At 42.3% G+C, this 20,794-nt stretch overlaps 1 protein-coding gene across 3 annotated transcripts in view; it reads left to right on the forward strand.

Moving 5' to 3' along the window:
* The first annotated feature begins 939 nt into the window (after positions 1-939).
* CRTC3 (CREB regulated transcription coactivator 3) overlaps positions 940-20,794 on the forward strand; it is a 104,489-nt gene continuing 84,634 nt past the window's right edge. For 2 of the 3 annotated variants that reach the window (XR_009562868.2, XM_030878565.3), the window contains exons 1-2: positions 940-1,150; positions 8,636-8,734. Coding sequence is in view for 1 of the 3 variants with exons in the window: in XM_030878565.3 (XP_030734425.2) it covers positions 1,019-1,150; positions 8,636-8,734 (231 nt within the window). In the remaining 2 variants the exon portion in view is untranslated. Of the gene's footprint in view, positions 1,151-1,534; positions 1,707-8,635; positions 8,735-20,794 lie in introns of those variants that run through there. The other variant, XR_009562869.2, reaches the window with a different exon arrangement.

The following is a 20,794-nucleotide window of genomic DNA, read 5'->3' on the forward strand; positions in this document are numbered from 1 at the left end:
GTTTTGATACATTTAATCTTGATAGTGGAGGGAGTAGGTGTCGCTAACATCATTTTCTGCACTCTTCTGCGTGTCCCTAATAGTTCCTAATTTACAAAACGCAGACACACTCTCAGAGCCGTCCAGGACATCTTTGCACACAGCCACATCTATACAGAGAGGAGCTCCTGGGCTGCAGGAGAGGGAGAAAACCGTTGAGGCTGAGAAGCTAGTTATAAACGGGGAGTTGACGTCTGACAAGCTGGAGTCTGCAGAGGCCACGGATGCTCAGAAAGAGCCTGGAAAAAGGGCCAGGGCCGAGGAGCGAGGAGGGTGCCCACGGCTCAAGTTCGGCCAACTCGGGAGATGGTTTTAGAAACTGAGATCCAGATTTAGTAACTTTTTTCTTGGGTGGGCCTGAGCGGACTGTCAACGACACAAATCGAGGGAGGAAGCGGGCTGGGAGGCGGAGGACGGAGGGCAGACGTTAGGCCCCAGAGTGTGGGAACTGAGGGAGAGGATTGCTCAAGCGTAGGTCGCCCCGTTTTCACCCCCTGAAGGAAATCAGCATAACTGGAGGGAAGCCGGGCGAGAAGGATGTTAAAACTGTTCTAAAGTTGTAACCTAAATCCAAAGGCCAGGACGTCCCTACGAGGGAGCGTTTTGGAAAAATGGTACCCTAGCTGCTCCCTCACGTCGGATGCGTTTTGCTCTGCTGACGGGGTTTCCTCAGTGTCTGCGTGGCGGGTCGCGAGCCCGGCTCGGGACGCCGGGGAAAGCCCTCCGGTGGCTGGCGCCGAGCCGGGTCGGGGCCGGGCGGCGGGCGGGCCGCGCCGAGGGCGGGGCCGGGCGCGCGGGGGCGGACCTCGGCGCGCTCCCGGCCGCTCGCTGGCGGTGGGGCAGCGGTGGCTCCTCTGCCGGGTCGCGCCGGAGGACGGGCTTCGGGCGGCGGCCGGGGCGGCCTGCGGACGGACGGGTGGGCCGAGGCGCAGGGCCCGCGCCCGCCGTCTCCCCCTCCTGCCGGCGCCGGGCCCGCGCCATGGCCGCCTCGCCGGGCTCGGGCAGCGCCAACCCGCGGAAGTTCAGTGAGAAGATCGCGCTGCACACGCAGCGGCAGGCCGAGGAGACGCGGGCCTTCGAGCAGCTCATGACCGACCTCACCCTGTCGCGGGTGAGGGCCCGGGCCGGCGCGGGCGGGCGGCCACGGCCGCGGGCGGGCCCCGCGCGGCGGGTGAGAGGTCGCGGGGCCGAGGCGATGGCGGGGCCGGGCGGGGTCGCGCCCGCGGAGTGGAACCCGGGAGCGGGACCGGCGCGGCCGCGGCCTCGGCGCTTGCCTGCCTTCCGACACCCGCTGGAGGTTTGCTGTCGCCGCGGAGGTGGGAGGGTCGCGGGGCAGTGTGTACTGGGAGATGGGAAGGGACCGAGCCCGGGAAGGCGGGCCGCCGAGTGAGGGCGGCCTAAGGGGGAGGGTGACCGGGAGCGCGGGGAGGAAATCACAAACAGCTCGGAGGCGGGCGGTGCGGCTTCTCACTGCTCCGAACATCCACCGCCCGCGAGTCCTCCCGGACTGCTCGGCGTGGAGGGCCCGAGGCACCCACCCGCTCCTTCGGGAGAGCTCCGCGCACCAGTGAATCCAGGGTCGGCCCCGGGCTGGTTTGGGGTCTGTCTGGGTATCGAGATGTGATTCCATGTCGAGTGTGGGACTTCGCTACTCTTCCTCCATGGAGGTGCTGTATCGGTCCGGTTTACTGACTTCAGCCCCGATGGTTCATGAGAACTGGGAAGGTGTACAGCGTTGCTGGTGACGGAGGAGGGTCCGGGAGGAATAAGGCGCCAGCCTGGACAAACACTCGGCGAGGTTAGGTAACTGTCGAGGGAGGCAGTGGAGGATGGAGAGCCAACAGGAGTGTCCGCGCAGAACTGCAGAGAACGAGGGTCAGCGTGAGCGGGGCAGGCAGGCCTTGAGGATCCTGAATGCTGACCTTGAAGGACCATCAGGAGGATGGGGGAGGATGTACAGAAGCGGGGGCGGGGTTGTGGGCAGCCTGAAGGAGAATTGAGAGCAGAGTCGCAAACTGGTGGTCCCTGGCTCGCTGAGCTGCAGACGCGGTATTTTTTGGCCTTTGGTGCTTGGGAAAACTTATGGAATCTGTCGCCAGAATTGGGAGATTTTTCATAGAAATCAAAGTTGGAGATTTTAATGTACAGTCAAATTTTCGTTCTTTCTCTCTATTTTAAATATATATATTTATATACATTTAAAATTGGGAGACCCGATAACACTCATCCTGATTTCCCATGTGACACCTAAGCTGGCTGGAGCTGGGTGATGGCTGCCCCCTCAAATGGAGCATGTATTCTCTGGTTGGCCACAGTTCACCCCACAGCCTGTCATGTCCCCCACTCCTGAGGCTAGGTGTCACTTGCCATTTATCATATTTTTGATGGTGTTTTCTTTTAGCGAGGTTAAGGAGAAAGTGAAATATCTCTTGTACTTACATTTCTATCATGATGAGAAGAAATATATATAGATAGTGCTAAACCCTGTAGCTCAGATTCTCTTGAGTTTAGCAAGCCTGACCAACTCTGCCCCATATGATAACTCAATTCAGCCACCACTTTTCTCTATTCTAATTGCTATAAAATTATGATGTCATTTTGTCCTTCACCTTGTACAGGGCATTATTTACATGTTAATTCTGCCTGTGTTCTTTTCTACTCTCTACCAATTGCAAGTAAAATAATAAATACTGCTTGGCTCCACTGTGTTCATACACACAAAGGCAAACGATAACACTGAATTTGCCTAGTAATCTTTGCTTATTTAAAATTTTAAGGGTAACTTTCATAATGAAATTATAAAACTGAAACACTTCTTGTAGAGAACTCGTAGATCCCCAAGCATATGTTCCAAGGGTCCAAAGATCTCAGATGGAGAAGAATCTATCCAGTTCATTATTGATAACCAGATGGCAGACATACTGATTTTCCATTACTAGCCCATGGTGGGCATGCTTATAAATGGAACAGACATCGCTAATCAATCTAGGTACTCTTTCCTTTCTGAGTCTGTTGGGCTTCGACTTTTTCTCCATATAATCAGAGTCAGTCCTTCAGAGTTGGAGTTAAATCCTATTTGTTTAGTTGGTGGGATAGATTAGATTATGGAGAATTTTTCACTCTAGCTTTAGGGGTGCAGCCTTACCTGGAAGCAATGGAAATTTTTTGAGAAGAGAATGCTAGGAGGATCAGTTCAATGGTGGTACCTGGGATGATAAGGAGAGGGAAAAAAATGGAGGCAGATATGCCTGGAAAGAGGCTGTTCCTTTGTTCATTCATTAATTTGTTGGTACTTGAGTCCCCAGTGAGGGTGTAGGGGTGGGGGGAGGTGAAGATGTGGTACCTTGCTTCAAAGATCTTATTAATTTGTTTAGCAAATACTTTTTGAGTCTCTAGTGCGTGCTGGGGGTTCGGATGGACACTGGGGATATAGTAGTGTCTCGTCGTAGATTTTAGGGTTTAATGGGGAAGACATTCATTTGACAAGTCAGGACATATTTTGATGACTAATACGAAAGGGAAACAGTTGGGAGTGTATGGTAGGGAATCCTCACCTCTTCTAGTGGCGTAAAGGGTTAGTAGGAGTGGGGAAGGCATGTGAGGGTATATGCTCGTGTGTTGAGGGAGGGGAGAGTGTTTTAGGCACAGGGGACAGAGGTTCAGCAAGGGGATGAGGAGGGTAATTTGAGATGAGGCATTCATGGGGATTTGGGACTTGATCCTAAGGACAATGGAAAGTCATTGAAGGGGTTGAACCAGGGGAGATTTGCATTTTGAAAGAATGCCTCTAGCTCCAGAAGGTAGGATAGATGGGAGGAAGAGGTAGCAGGGAAATGCTTTGGAGTCTAGGAGATGTGATGGTGGTGACATTGGCAAGGGTGGTAGCCACAGGGAGGCAGAGAGGTGAACAGATTGATACTTAGGAAGTAGAAAGGACCAGACTTGGTGAATGGATGAGGGAGGTGAGGGAGAGGGAGGACTCAAGGATGATCCGCAGCTTTCAGACTTGAGCCATTCCAGGGTATCCTCTGCTAAGAGAGGGAGCGCTGGCAGGAGCAAGGCGGGAGCTGACTCAGTGTCAGGAGATGCTGAGTTTGAGGTGCCTGTGAGGCATTTAAGTAGAGATGGGCCAGCAGATAGTTGTATATGTGGTCCTGGAGCTCAGGAGAGAAGTCTAGGCTAGTGGGAATCTTTGGTGTGTAGCAGCAGGAATAGATTCTGCTGCCTAGGAAGAATTTCTAGAAAAGATCTTAGAAATTGGTGGCCTAAATTCTAATTTGGCCCTCTGATTTTTTTTTTTCTTCAGTTAGGGCCAACAGTGAATATTGTGATTTTACATTAAAATCTGGACTCTGGCTTCTTTTGAAAAAAGAGATCATCTAACAACACTTACCCTACATTTCCGCATGGCAGCGATTGCCTGGAGTTGAATAGCTGCTGCCCCCCTTAGACAGGGCACGGTGTGTCCTTCAGTTTGCCACAGTCCCCGTCACTCCCTATGGTTTCCTCACAGTGATTCTAGGCTGCTTCGCTTACTTATCTTCCATACCTGGCACCCGTAGGCTTTTGAGTTTGTAACCCCTGCTATACATAGAGTGAAACATGGAAAGGGCCTAGGAGAAGCCCAAGGAGCTGTACCATTTAAAGGGGAGGTAGAGGAGGAGGAGCCAGCAAAGAAGACTGAAGAGCAACCAGAGAGGTAGGAGGAGAGCCAGGAGGATTATGGTTAAGAGAAGGGGATGTGGACCAGCAGCCGAACCCCGTGCTGCTGACTTGGTCTGATGTGATAAGGACTCGTTCTTTGGTCCAGTCATGTGGAGGTCATTGGTAACCTTGGTGGGAGCCACCACGTCCACAGTGTGCTGGGTGGAAGGGAGGTTGTGAGGCACTGAGGCCTTGAATGGAGGAAGTGGGACAGGGTTGGGAACTTGTTCAAGAAGTTTGGCTTTGAAGGACAACTGGTAGTGTGGAGAAACCACACGATCAATAGCACATCAACCTGGAGTGTTAATTTTGCTGGAATATTTGGGAAAAACTATTACTTTTATAGTAAAACAAACAATAGATATGTTATGGCATAGTGAGGCCTCAGAGAGGAATAGAGGAGACTAGAAAGATTAGATTTGGGCTGAATATGGAGCGTTCCCTCTTTGCCAGCCACTGTGCTGATCACTTTACGTTCATTATCTCATGTAGTTCTCACAGTAACCCTGTGGACTGTGTATCTGGAGCGATCCTCACTTTGCGGGAGAGCAAACAGACTTGAGACATAAGGTTGCGTGGCTGGTAAGAGGAAGAGCTGGGGTTTGATTATGGTTGTCACACTGAATGTCTATATGCTGAACTCCTTTTTCTCCCCCATTAGGATATCTAATTGTACCAGCGGCATTTGTTGAAAACGTTTTTCTTTCTCCATTGAATTGCTCTGACACTTTTGTCAAAAATCAACTGGCCATGTATACATCGGTCTATTTTTGGACTCTCTCCTGTTCTATTGATCTGTTCATCTCTCTTTTGAACAACAGCACATTGCCTGGATTACGATAGCTTTATAGTCAGTCTTGAAACAAGGTAACTTAAGTCTTCCACCTTTACCGTTCTTAAAAATTGCTTTGGCGACTCTAGGTCATTCGCACAGCTACAGATTTTAGAATTATCAATTTCTGTGAAAAGGGCTGCTGGGATTGTGTTGACTACTACAACACTTTTTCAAAAAGGAATTAGTGAGACTTAGATCTCATTTCATATAGACATTGGAGAAAATTCCACTAAAAGTGTGTGGCTATAGGCTAAAAGTTGCTAACTCAAGGTACTGGGTGAGGCAGGTCAGGAAAATGAGTGGAGGGGCGCGGAATGAGATGGTAAATGGTAGCTGATCTTGGGCCATAGTGGAGGAGTAACAGGATACAGTGAGGACACGGGCAAACTGGAGAACCCAAGCCCTATCTAAGGGGGCAGGCATTTCTCAGCTCCACGCACTTTTGCCATGAAGAATATGGGTTCAGTGTCATTAGATCTTTCAGTCAAGACAAGATGGAAATCCAGATGTTTGTGGCTTCTTGCAATTTAAAAATTTAAAACATTGAGTGGGTCAGACAGAACTCTGTAGGCTAACCATGTCCTGTCGCCTGCCAGTCCATGACCTCTGCCTCAGGCTAATCAGCCTTTTGTCCTCATTTTCCTCATCAGTAAGCATGACGGTATTGAAGACAGTCTCTAAGGTTCTTTCTAGCTCAATGGCTCTAAATTTCAAAAGAGAAAAGTGTCAGAATTACTCAAGGGTTTAGGAGGTAGTTGAGGTTATCAACAATAATGATAATATTTTGAGCAGTTGTCCAGACCTGTACACTTTACATGCCACTGTCATGTCTGTTCTCTGTTTTAATCCTTCCACCGTCTTTGTGAAGTAGGCAGCAGAATAATCTGTGCAACCACATGGGAGCTCCGGTTTACAAAGTCAGGTCTTCCTGTTCCAAATCCATTGCTCTTTTTACTGTAGCACAACCGTCTCTGAAGACTCTAGAAATGGGCAGTTTGGTAGGGACAGCAGATATGGACGACCGCTAAGAGAGCCTCAAGCTCAGTTGAAGGCAAATCTCTAGCTAGATTTAGAACTTAGCTTGGTTGAAGTGTCAAGGCTTTTGGGTAAGAGTTGAAGCCTTTGTGAGAACTCCCTGCAGGTAGGAACTTTGGCACGTATTCATCTTAGTAAGCTAGCGTCTGGCACAGTACCTGACACAGAGTTAAACGTTTTTATGTAAGTGACTGAGTGGATGGATTGATGCAAGAAGGAATCAAAGGCTTTAGATCAAGGGGGCTGAGAATTTTGTCGAGAGACTTTCAAGGATAGAGAGTCAAATGCTTCTGGTTGAGAATGTCAAGATCAAAAGCTGAGACTTTATAACTTAGCTGATAGATGGGAAAAGCTCATCATGGCTTCCGTCTCATATTTGGCTCTCAGATCTGGGTTTTGATTAATAGAGTTGTACTGTGCAGTATGTTTGAGAAATCAAGTACAGTGGATATAAGGAAGTTAAGGCTGCCAAAGGGTTTTATATGCCTTTAAAACTTCCAAACAGATACAAGTCCTTATCTTTGGAGATGCATATTGAAATATGGAATGCTAGGATGCCTGGATTTCTTTCAGTGGAGTGCAGTGGGTGATGGAGGAGGTAAAGATGAATCAAGATTGGATGTAAGTTGATCATTGTTGGAGCTGGAAGATGAAGAGATGGGGTTTCATTTTACTTGTCTCTATTTTGTACGTATTTGAAAATTTTCATAATAAATGTAAAAACAAAAAATCAGAGCACTTCATAGGTGCAGCGATGCTTTTGGTCAACCAAACTTCACTTTTCTCTGAGCTTGTGAATAGTATGATCATTGAGGGAGAAATGGAACAAAGGAAAGGTACATGGCAGAAATAAGAATGTGGGTTTTGAGTTAGCCATAGCTCAGCCTCCTCTAGCTGTGTGACCTTGGGCAGGTGTCTGAACTTCCCTGAGTCTGGGTCTCCACGTTCGTAAAAGCAGGATCATGTGGTCTCCCTTGGTGATTGCTGAGAGGGTTAGGGATAAAGTGGGCAGAGCGTCTGAGGACAGCATCTGGCTCATCTTAGGGGCTCATATCTGGTAGTTTTTATTATTATTAGACAAAGACAGAGAGTAATGAAAGGGTAAAAACCTGCCTCGGAGTTCCTATCTACCCTTTCTTCCCTACATGAATTACAAGTGCCAAGGGTTACATAACCACAGAGGTAATTTATTATTTTAGAAACAGAACTCTTAAAGACCAAATTGGACCACTCTGGGGTTTACAAGAACTGTAACCAGTTTACTGCCTTTTGAAAAATGAAGCAAGGAAGAACTTACAGAAGAAAAGCATATTAAAACAGTGGGATACCATTTTATACCTGTTCAGTTGACCTCCTTCTTTTCCCCAATTAATGATAATTTCCAGTGTTAGTGAGTTTTTGGTCAAACTGTTTTCTCATATATACATTGGTATACCCTCTGGGAAAACATCTTGGCAGTGTGTATGGAGAGCCATCAAAAGGCCCAAACCCAGAGACTTAGGAATCACTCTTTGCAGTGTGTTCTAAGGAAATAATTCAGAAGAAGAAATGTCATATAGCCATTAAAAATGCTTATGTAATATCATAGAAAAGAGTTATGATGTAAGCATGCAAGATTGTACCTATGTTGTGGTCACCACTGTGCAGTTATTACACATAAATGTAAAAGGAGACTGGAAAAGAGCATGGAGAAGGGAAGATAGTGTGTTAGAGTCATGGACAGTGGCTTAGTTTTTTTTAAGAAATTCTTTTGTTGCTGTGCCTCCACACACATACACTCAAAGACCGTGCAAGAGTACCTCACTGTCATGGCTGAGACATTTAGCACAGGGGTAAATTCTTTCCAAAAATAGACTAATCAAAACCCAGAAAGCACTGGAAACCTGAAGGTTTTAAGTAGAGAAGAAACTGAAGCCAAGACTTTCACTCTTGAACCATTTCGCTACACAACACCATACTTTGATGCTTCTTTCAGATCTTTGCTGTCATCTCTCAACAACTTTGAAATGTCTTTGTTCCCAGGTTCAATTTCAGAAGCTTCAGCAACTGCGCCTTACACAGTACCATGGAGGATCCTTACCCAATGTGAGCCAGCTGCGGAGCAGTGCCTCCGAGTTTCAGGTACCTGAGATACTTACTTTCTTTGAGCTGAGTGGAGTGTAAAAAGAGAAGCAAAAATTTTCCTTGAAAAGATTAGATCTTGGCTTCCCTGGTGGCGCAGTGGTCGGGAGTCCCCCTGCCAGTGCAGGGGACATGGGTTCGAGCCCTGGTCCGGGAGGATCCCGCATGCCACGGAGCAGCTGAGTCCATGCGCCACAGCTGCTGAGCCTGTGCTGTGGATCCCACGAGCCACAACTACTGAAGCCCGCGTGCTTAGAGCCTGTGCTCCGCGGCAAGAGAGACCAGCACCATGAGGGGCCCTTGCACTCGCCACAACTAGAGAAAAGCCTGCGTGTAGCAACGAAGACCCAACGCAGCCAAAAATAAAAGAAAAAGAAAAAAAGATTAGATCTTGAAGATAAACTGGGCTTAGATACAGTTCAGTGTTCTTCTGGGAAGTCCATTGTTATTCTTTTTCCTAGTTACTGCAGCATAAGATAGTGTTATTTCACAAATGATCTAAGGCCGCACTGTCCATTGGAAATATAATGTGAGTCACATATGTCATTTAAACATTTCTAGTAGCCACATTAAAGAAAAAGAAACCAGTATAATTAATTTTAATATTATTTAAATGATTTAAATAATTATTTGACCCAATCTATCCAAAATATTATTGTTTAAACATAGAATCAATATTAAAAAACATTAATGAGATATTTCACATTCTTTTTTTTCTTTTTTTTAAATTAAGTCTTTGAAATCTGGTGTGTATTTTGCACTTAAAGCACATCTTAATTTGTACCAGCCATGTTTCACTACCTTCATGTGGCTAGTTTCTACCATGCTGGACAGGACAAATCTACAGCATAGATAAGTGGTCTGTACTGCACTTATTTTTAAATTTTTTTTAATTTTTTTTTTGGCTGTGTTGGGTCTTCGTTGCTGCGCGTGGGCTTTCTCTAGCTGCGGTGAGCAGGGGCTGCTCTTTGTCGAGGTGCGTGGTCTTCTCATTGCAGCAGCTTCTCTTGTTGTGGAGCACAGGCTCTAGATGCATGACCTTCAGTAGTTGCAGTATGTGGGCTCAGTAGTTGTGGTGCGTGGGCTCAGTAGTTGTGGCTTGCAGGCTCTAGAGCACAGGGTCAGTAGTTGTGGCGCACGGGCTTAGTTGCTCCGTGGCGTGTGGGATCTTCCCAGACCAGGGATCCCTGTCCCCTACATTGGCAGGCAGATTCTTAACCATTGCACCACCAGGGAAGTCCCTATATTGCATTTAGATTAGTGCAGTGTCATAGGGTGCTTTAATCATTCATATTAGTGAAGAGCCTTGTTCAAAACAATGTGGAATTGGTGATTTAGACAGTGGTATATGGTACTGTTTTTAAGATCTGAATTAGATTTAGATATCCTAGTCTTTGAATAATTAGGAGGCTGACATTCTAATTATACAATTTAAGATTCAGTGTTAAATTTCTTTGTTGTGAAATCTGGTTCACTTGTTTGATGATGTCCCATAAAGCAGAAATATTATTTAAATGGATACTTCCATTTGGGAGTGCTAATAGGAACTCTTAAATGTAATGTGATTAGAAAAAGTACTATATGAACATATTTGTACCTTAGTACACTGGACTCTTATCTTTAATGAGTTTGGAATCTCACTATAATACTGCCTATATTAGAAACCTACCTCTATAGATCAAACTATCTTACATGTTGGCCATTGGGTCATTCAGTATCCAAATAAAGTAGATCTCTGCTTTATGCTGGATTTCATGCTTCAGAAGATAGAACTTTGTCAAGATATGCTGTGTTTGAAATCCCGATTTTGTGGTACTTTCCTGTCAACTTTAGAGGAATATAGAATGTATTGTAGTGTCCTTTTCCTTGTGTATTGGGGGATGGGATGAAGTGACAGACCCAGGGCTTCCCGGGATTCTTTCTCTGAGTAATTTTTAAACTTTGAAACAATCACAAACTTACAGAAAAGTTGGATGTACAGTAAAAATAACTGTATTTTTACCCTTGAGAATAAGTTGCTGACCTAATGCCCTATCAACCCAAAATACTTCACCGTGTATTTCCTACAAGCAAGGCCGTTGTTCTACATAACCTGAATAGAACCATCAAAGTCAGGAAATTAACAGTGATGCATTATTACCATTTGATCCTGAGACCCCATTCAGGTTTCACCAGATGTCCCATTACTGTCCTGTACAGCAAAAGGATCCAGTTCAGAGCACATACATTGTCTTTAGTCTCCTTCAGTCTAGAACAATTTTTCAATCTTTTATTTTTGACATTAAAGAAATTATTTTTGACTTTTGTGACCTTGCCACTTCTGAAGATCACAGGCCAGTTCTTTTTTAGAATATCTCTCTGTTGGGGTTTGTCTGATGTTTCTTCATGATTGGATTCAGATTACGCATCTTTGGCAGGAATAGCCAAAGGTGGTTCTGTTATTGTATCCCATTAAGTGGGTGATTTTTCATTTTCATGATGTTCACTTTTATCACGTAGTTAAGGTGGTGTCTGTCAGTCTTCTCCACTCTGAAGTTACTCTTCTCCTTTGTAATTAATAGGTATTTTGTGAGGAGATACTTTATCCTGATTCTCATCAAACTTTCAATTTATACATTTATTTATTTATTTCTATATTTGTGGTTTTGTGATTTCTTATTTTTTTCCATGGTTTATAATCTATAACTATTATTGTTATTTTGGTCCTCACATTATCCCTGATTAGGCCAATAGGAGCTCCTTCCCAGGATTCTTGTCAAACAGAAAAAAAGGGAATCCCAGAAGCATAAATTTTTTTTAAGCAAACATTTTTGAAGTGTAATTTATATGCAATACAATTGACCTTCTTTAGATTTACAGGTTATGTTGTATAATTACCACCACAATCAAGATACAGAACAGTTTCATCATCCCCCAGAAGTTCCCTTAATATCCCTTTGTAATCTATTCCCATCCCCTACCTCCAGCCTCTGGAACCACTGATATGTAGTTTTGCCTTTTCCAATGTATCCTATAAACAGAATCAGAAGTAGAGTTCTTCTTTCACTTAGCAATTGCATTTGAGACTCATCCATGTTGTGGCATGTATGAGTTTCCTAGAGCTGCCATAACAAAGTACCACAAACTGGGTGGTGTACATTTTGAACAGCAGAAATTTATTCTCTCACAGTTCTGAGGCTGGAATTGTGAAATCAAGGTGTCCGTAGGGCCATGCTCTCTGGGAAGAATCCTTCCTCGTCTCTTCCTAGCTTCTCTTGGTTGCCTCCAGTCCTTGGTGTCCCTTGGCTTGTAGCTCCATCATTCTGCTCTCTGCCTCCATTCCATATGACCTTCTTCCCTGTTTGTCTGTGTCCAAATCTCCCCCTTCCTTCTCTTATAAAGACGCCAGTCATTGGATTTAGGGCCCACCCTAATCCAGTATGACCTCATCTTAACTTGTTTACATCTGCAAAGATTCTCTTCCCAAATAAAGTCACATTCATGGGTACTTGGGGTTAGGACTTGAACAAATCTTTTTTGGGGAACATGATTCAACCCACTACGTTGCAGTTATCAGTAGTTGACTCTCTTTATTGCTGAGTAGTATTCCATTGTATGGAGGTACTATAATTGGTTTATTCATTCATCACTTGATGAGCATTTGGATTGTTTCCACCTTTTGACAATTGTGAGTAAAGATATTCACATTCAGTTTTTGTGTAAACACCTAGTAGTGGAACTGCTGGATCAAATGTAAGTGTATATTTAACTTTGTAAGAGACTGCCAAACTGTTTTACAAAGTGGCTATACCATTTCACATTCCAGCAATGTTCCAGTGACTCTGCATTCTCTCCAGCCCTTGGTATTTCATTTCTTTTTTTTAAAATTGTGGTTAAAAAAACACAACATAAAATTTATCATCTTAACCATTTTTTTGGACTTTTTATTTTATTTTGTTTTTTTCACACACACACACACTGTATTTTATTTTTATAAGAGATAAATAAACTGACACCAAGCATTGTAAATGGATGACCACAACAAAAACAACAATGATTGCAATTACCAAACACGAAACACACTCATACTATGTCATAATATTGACATTCAGTCCAGTAATCCTCCACTGTAACAGCGCCTTTACTTTGCAGTGAAAATTGATTTGTATATTTTTTGCCTCTGAGTCCTTGTGGGATTATTATTTTTTTTATTCAAACAGAAAGTCACAAATATTATAATCATCCTCATCAGTTCACTCAGTCCCATGTAATTAATTTTCTTTTTCATCTTGATCTTGTGTTAGCACTTTTATGAATTCATCAGTTTTCCATTAGAGTTCTGAAAATGCTTATTCATTCAGTTCAGCAATATAGTCAGTTACCAGAAACCTGTACTTGTCAGAGTCTTTTCCATGAATTCCTTGAAGATGAAACCCTTTTATAGAAACATTTTTGCGAAAGCTTCAGAGTACACCCAGAACTGTCTGTAAATGACAAAAGACTTAAAAATGACCACGGTTAAAGATTTGGTGAAAGTTCATAATAATGCAATTGACAAGGAAATTTAGTTATTTCTGAGATATACATTTTAAAGTAATAACTAGAATTATGACTTATTATACCAGAACATATAAGATTTTTAGAAAGTTCATGTAATGTCTGAAACATTTACATTAACATATTTCCATATAAATAACCCAAAGAAAGTTTAGCATTAGTTGTTTTTTTTGTTTGTTTTTTTATACTGCAGGTTCTTATTAGTCATCAATTTTATACACATCAGTGTATACATGTCAATCCCAATCGCCCAATTCAGCACACCACCATCCCCACCCCACTGCGGTTTTCCCCCCTTGGTGTGCATACGTTTGTTCTCTACATCTGTGTCTCAACTTCTGCCCTGCAAACCAGTTCATCCGTACCATTTTTCTAGGTTCCACATACATGCGTTAATATACGATATTTGTTTTTCTCTTTCTGACTTACTCCATATGACAGTCTCTAGATCCATCCACATCTCAACAAATGACTCAATTTCGTTCCTTTTTATGGCTGAGTGATATTCCATTGTGTATATGTACCACATATTCTTTATTCATTCATCTGTCGATGGGCATTTAGGTTGCTTCCATGACCTGGCTATTGTAAATAGTGCTGCAATGAACATTGGGGTGCATGTGTCTTTTTGAATTATGGTTTTCTCTGGGTATATGCCCAGTAGTGGGATTGCTGGGTCATGTGGTAATTCTATTTTTAGTTTTTTAAGGAACCTCCATACTGTTCTCCATAGTGGCTGTATCAATTTACATTCCCACCAACAGTGCAAGAGGGTTCCCTTTTCTTCACACCCTCTCCAGCATTTGTTGTTTGTAGATTTTCTGATGATGCCCATTCTAACTGGTGTGAGGTGATACCTCATTGTAGTTTTGATTTGAATTTCTCTAATAATTAGCGATGTTGAGCGTCTTTTCATGTGTTTGTTGGCAATCTGTATATCTTCTTTGGAGAAATGTCTATTTAGGTCTTCTGCCCATTTTTGGATTGGGTTGTTTGTTTCTTTAATATTGAACTACATGAGCTGTTTATATATTTTGGAGATTAATCCATTGTCCGTGGATTCATTTGTGAATATTTTCTCCCATTCTGAGGGTTGTCTTTTCGTCTTATTTATGGTTTCCTTTGCTTTGCAAAAGCTTTTAAGTTTCATTAGGTCCCATTTGTTTATTTTTGTTTTTATTTCCCTTACTCTAGGAGGTGGATCAAAAAAGATCGTGCTGTGATTTATGTCAAAGAGTGTTCTTCCTATGTTTTCCTCTAAGAGTTTTAGAGTGTCTGGTCTTACATTTAGGTCTCTAATCCATTTTGAGTTTATTTTTGTGTATGGTGTTAGGGAGTGTTCTAATTTCATTCTTTTACATGTAGCTGTCCAGTTTTCCCAGCACCACTTATTGAAGAGACTGTCTTTTCTCCATTGTATATCTTTGCCTCCTTTGTCATAGATTAGTTGACCATAGGTGTGTGGGTTTATCTCTGGGCTTTCAATCTTGTTCCATTCATCTATGTTTCTGTTTTTGTGCCAGTACCATATTGTCTTGATTACTGTAGCTCTGTAGTATAGTCCGAAGTCAGGGAGTCTGATTCCTCCTGCTCCGTTTTTTTCCCTCAAGACTGCTTTGGCTATTGGGGGTCTTTTGGGTCTCCATACAAATTTTAAGATGATTTGTTCTAGTTCCGTAAAAAATGCCATTGGTAATTTGATAGGGATTGCATTGAATCTGTAGATTGCTTTGGGTAGTATAGTCATTTTCACAATATTGAGTCTTCCAATCCAAGAACATGGTATATCTCTCCATCTGTTGGTATCATCTTTAATTTCTTTCATCAGTGTCTTATAGTTTTCTGCATACAGGTCTTTTGTTTCCCTAGGTAGGTTTATTCCTAGGTATTTTATTCTTTTTGTTGCAGTGGTAAATGGGAGTGTTTCCTTAATTTCTCTTCAGATTTTTCATCATTAGTGTGTAGGAATGCAAGAGATTTCTGTGCATTAATTTTGTATCCTGCAACTTTACCAAATTCATTGATTAGCTCTAGTAGTTTTCTGGTGGCATTTTTATGATTCTCTATGTATAGTATCATGTCATCTGCAAAAAGTGACAGTTTGACTTCTTCTTTTCCAATTTGTATTCCTTTTATTTCTTTTTCTTCTTTGATTGCTGTGGCTAGGACTTCCAAAACTATGTTGAATAATAGTGGTGAGAGTGGACATCCTTGTGTCGTTCCTGATCTTAGAGGAAATGCTTTCAGTTTTTCACCATTGAGAATGATGTTTGCTGTGGGTTGGGCGTATATGGCCTTTATTATGTTGAGGTAGATTCCCTCTATGCCCACTTTCTGGAGACCTTTTATCATAAATGGGTATTGAATTTTGTCAGATGCTTTTTCTGCATCGATTGAGATGATCATATGGTTTTTATTCTTCACTTTGTTAACATGGTGTATCACACTGATTGATTTGCATATATTGAAGAATCCTTGCATCCCTGGGATAAATCCCACTTGATCATGGTGTATGATCCTTTTAATGTTTTGCTGGATTCTATTTGCTAGTATTTTGTTGAGGATTTTTGCATCTATATTCATCAGTGATATTGGTCTGTAATTTTCTTTTTTTCTAGTATCTTTGTGTGGTTTTGGTATCAGGGTGATGGTGGCCTCATAGAATGAGTTTGGGAGTGTTCCTTCCTCTGCAATTTTTGGGGAGAGTTTGAGAAGGATGGATGTTAGCTCTTCTCTAAATGTTTGATAGAATTCACCTGTGAAGCCATCCGGTCCTGTGCTTTTGTTTGTTGGAAGATTTTTAATCACAGTTTCAGTTTCATTACTTGTGATTGGTCTGTCCATATTTTCTGTTTCTTCCTGGTTCAGTCTTGGAAGGTTATACCTTTCTAAGAATTTGTCCATTTCTTCCAGGCTGTCCATTTTATTGGCATAGAGTTACTTGTGGTAGCCTCTTAGGATGCTTTGTATTTCTGTGGTGTCTGTTGTAACTTCTCCTTTTTCATTTCTAATCTTATTGATTTTAGTCCTCTCCCTCTTTTTCTTGATGAGTCTGGCTAATGGTTTATCAATTTTGTTTATTTTCTCAAAGAACCAGCTTTTAGTTTTATTGATCTTTGCTATTGTTTTCTTTGTTTCTATTTCATTTATTTCTGCTCTGATCTTTATGATTTCTTTCCTTCTGCTAACTTTGGGTTTTGTTTCTTCTTCTTTCTGTAGTTCTTTTAGGTGTAAGGTTAGATTGTTTACTTGAGATTTTTCTTGTTTCTTGAGGTAGGCTTGTAAACCTCCCTCTTAGAACTGCTTTTGCTGCATCCCATAGGTTTTGTTTTTATTTTGTTTATTTATTTTTTTTTTGCGGTACGTGGGCGTCTCACTGTTGTGGCCTCTCCCGTTGCGGAGCACAGGCTCTGGACACGCAAGCTCAGTGGCCATGGCTTACGGGCCTAGCCACTCCGCGGCATGTGGGATCTTCCTGGACCGGGGCACGAACCCGTGTCCCCTGCATCGGCAGGCGGACTCTCAACCACTGCCCCACCAGGGAAGCCCAGAAGGCAGGTTCTTTACCACTGGACCACCAGGGAAGTCCCCTCCATAGATTTTTAGACTCAGCTTTTTGACTTCTACAAAAAGTCGTGTTGGGATTTTAAGTGGGATTTCACTGAATCTGTAATCAGGTTGGGGAGAACTGATGTTTTAATACTGAGTTTTCTAATCCATGAACATGGAACAGAAGCAGAGATTTTTGATTCAAGTTAAGTTGCTTATAATTAGTTATTTAAACACAGTCCACTTCCTTTTATGTTTATAGATCATTTTGGAGTTTACAGAATGTTTTCACAACTCTTATTCTACTTGATCCTTAATACATTAGTTGGTAAGCATAGCACTATATTAATATTGGTTAAAGACCAATTTTCTATCCTAATGGAGGATCTAAAAGTACATTCTTTTCACCTAACCCATTGGGCCCTTATTCAGAGAACACAAACTTACCAGATGAGTAAACCAAAGTAAGCTTTTTAGGCAAACTTCTGATAATCCTTAGCAACGGACAGGTCATTGGTCAGGGGTGGCTAAGGTTACAGCCCTCCTATTTCTAGGCAGGGCCTGGCCTGTGTACACTGAAGGCAGAGAGAGGAAGTGGCATTATCTTCTTCTCTGAGGGCTAGGGCTGTCTCTTCTGGTTAGGGGAGGGCCTGCTGTTCTCCAGTGCGTTGCAGCCTGCGTAACAGCGAGGGCGCCTGTTGGCTGTGCAGCCTGATTGTCAGGCAGCTACAGAGAGAGGGACAGAGGGCATCTCTTGTATAGTGCTGTCTGGGTACAGTTGTAGCCTTTCACATCCTTCACATAACCTTCCTAGTTCTTTCAAATTATATCACTAAAAACTAAACACACTTTTTTACATTTCTGACTACTACATTTTTTAAAAATTGGGTCATCTTGTTTATAACTGAGAGTTTATAATTTAGGGAGCAATCTGGGGGCCAAAGGGAGAAAGCCCTATTGCAAGCAGAAGGGCTTGGCCAGATGCAAAATGGTGATTTTTCTGAGACCCACCACCAATACAAGTGGGTATAGTGAGGCCCAGAGTTTGCATTGCAAGTATTGTTGGAGAAGCAGAACTTAAAAATCGAGTCTTTGACTCCTAGTTCAATTTTAGTGGCTTTCCTTTGCTGAATTTCCTTTAAAAGTTTTATAAGATTCTTTAAAAAATGACTGGCAGGGAATTCCCTGAGGTCCAGTGGTTAGGACTCCACGCTTTCACTGCCGAGGGTGCGGGTTCTATCTCTGGTCAGGGAACTAAGATCCCGCAAGCTTCACAGTGCAGCCAAAAAAAAAAAAAAGATTGGCAAGGTACATTGGTTAAATTCAAACAAATGGAAAACAGAAGTAGCAATATTAACCTCAAAATACTGCTGCTAATAATAGCCAACATTTGTTGAGTATGAGCTATGTGTCAGACACTGCATTAAGCTCACTACATAGATTATTTAATTTTCACAAAAACCCATTGGGTATATGTATTTGGTAATTGTCATAGCATTATTTGAGTTGTATGTGATATAATAACATAGCAACAAATTGCAAAAAGCAAAAACTAGTAAAATTAGGAGAATGTGACAGCACAATTGTAGATTTTTAATTCACTATAACAGTTGAGTCAGTACCCAAAATATAGAGTGATATCATTAGCAAATGAGGATTACTATATACAAAATGATTTTTGATAAAAGTCCCTTTTATTTTCTACTCAATATAAAATATGTAAAATCATATATCATTTCTTCAGCCTTCTGCCAGTGAAGCCCTGGTCCTTGAAATACTTTTTTATAATTTTTGTTGAAATATAGTTGATTTACAATGTTATGTTACTTTCAGGTATACAGCAAAGTGATTCATTTACCCATATATAAATAAATATAAATATATATATATATATATATATATTCTGTTTTTACATTCTCTTCCCTTATAGGTTATTACAAGATATTGAGTATAGTTCCCTGTGCTCAAAAATTTATTCCTATAATTTTTTTCTCTAAAAAGGTAAGATAACCTTTTTTACATATTCATAGACAAATTTTAAAAACAACATTTTTTTTCCTGATTGTAAAAGTGATGCTTATTATAGAAAACAGGTAACATTCCTGTTCACATTTTGGCTGTTTTCTTTCAGTAGTTTTGTTGTGACTGTAAATATTTTTAACAAAATCAACATCATACTGCATGTATAGTTTTGTATCTTTTTGACGTCATGAACACTTTCTTATGTTTAAATGGTCTTCAAAAACATTATTTCTAGTGATTTATGATATTCTATCACATGGATGCACCACAATTTATTGAACTGCTCCCTTGTTGTTGGACATTTGGGTTGTTTTCACTATTCATAGGATGTGTGTGTGTGTGTGTGTGTGTGTGTGTGTGTGTGTGCGTGTGTGTGTTGTATGTATAAATCGATCATAATACTAGGCCAAAGAATTTCTCAGTAAGTTAAAAAGTGTTCCACCGTGATAATCCCAAACTCCTCCAATTTCTGTAGTCGAAGTGCATCTCTCAGAGCTCCTCCAGGCCCTTGTCCTCCTCACTGTGGGCTATGGGGCCTGACAAGGGGGAAAGGGCAGCAGAAGCAGGTTTGGATGAAGGGTGGAGATCTGTGCACCCACCACACAGCACAGGGAACACTCTGAACTTCGAGGAACTGAATTCCACGGTGGTGAGAAACTTATGTAGTGAAACAAGAGAGGCTGATTCTCACTGAATATCCTTGCAGATTGTGCAGGGCAGAAAGATGAGATGACAGGGATCTGTCCATCTTGTACTTCTTTTTTTCTGAAGGAAGAGCTGAGGTTCCTGGATGCTACCTTGTCAGCTTGGAGTTAAATGACCGGCGGGCCTGCAGCCCATCCTCCTACTGAGCCTCCTCAGGCAAACCATGGAATTCTCTAAACCTCATCTGTGAATCATGATAATGACAGTCACTTGATGGGGTTGTTATGAGCATCTAGTGAATGCAGAATAAAATGCAGAAGAGCTTTGGAAACTGTCAAGTGTGAAACAACCATCAGTTATTAACACAAATAGTGCTCAGGAACAATTTTGAAGTCGGAAGTTTGTATTTATCACTTTCTACCTCTATTTTTCCTCTGCTCTTCCCATTCTCCCGACCCCACCGAAACCTGTGCTGTCCAGTATGGTAGTCATGAGCCAGATTTACATCTTTAATTAAGATGAAATAAAATTAGAGGTTCAGTTTCTCACTCACACTAGCCACACTTCAGGTCTCAGTAGGCGCCACGTGGTGGGTGGCTGCTCCTGCGGTTGGCCCTCTTTATGCTGTGCCCGAGTCCCCATTTCAGCCCTGGGTTAAGGCTTCACCTGGCCCTAAAAACCAGGTGCTTTCAGCTGATCCTTCCCCTCCTTTCCTTCATCAGTCAGTGAGATTTTTGTGTCTTGGCTAAAGTGCTTGTTTGGATTACAAGAACAGTTTTCTGGGGGAATTCCCTGGCAGTCCAGTGGTTAGGACTCGATGCTTTCACTGCTGAGGGCCCGGGTTCAATCCCTGGTCTGGGAACTAAGATCCTACGAGCCACGCAGTGCGGCCAAAAAAAAAAAAAGAAAGAAAAGTATTCTGATTAAATTTCATATAAAAAATTTAAGGATGGACCTAGAGATTATCATATTAAGTGAAGTAAGTCAGACGGAGAAAGAAAAATACCATATGATATCACTTACATGTAGAATCGAAACTATGATACAAATGAACTATTTACAAAACAGAAACAGACTCACAGACTTAGAAAACAAACTTATGGTTACCAAAGGGGAGAGGGAGTAGGGAGGGATAAATTAGGAGTTTGGGATTAGCAGATACAAACTACTATATATAAAATACATAGGGACTTCCCTGGTGGCGCAGTGGTTAAGAATCCGCCTGCCAATGCAGGGGACATGGGTTTGAGCCCTGGTCTGGGAAGGTCCCACATGCCTCGGAGCAACTAAGCCCGTGTACCACAACTC

Source organism: Globicephala melas, chromosome 2, assembly GCF_963455315.2.
Source record: "Globicephala melas chromosome 2, mGloMel1.2, whole genome shotgun sequence".
NCBI lineage: Eukaryota > Metazoa > Chordata > Mammalia > Artiodactyla > Delphinidae > Globicephala > Globicephala melas.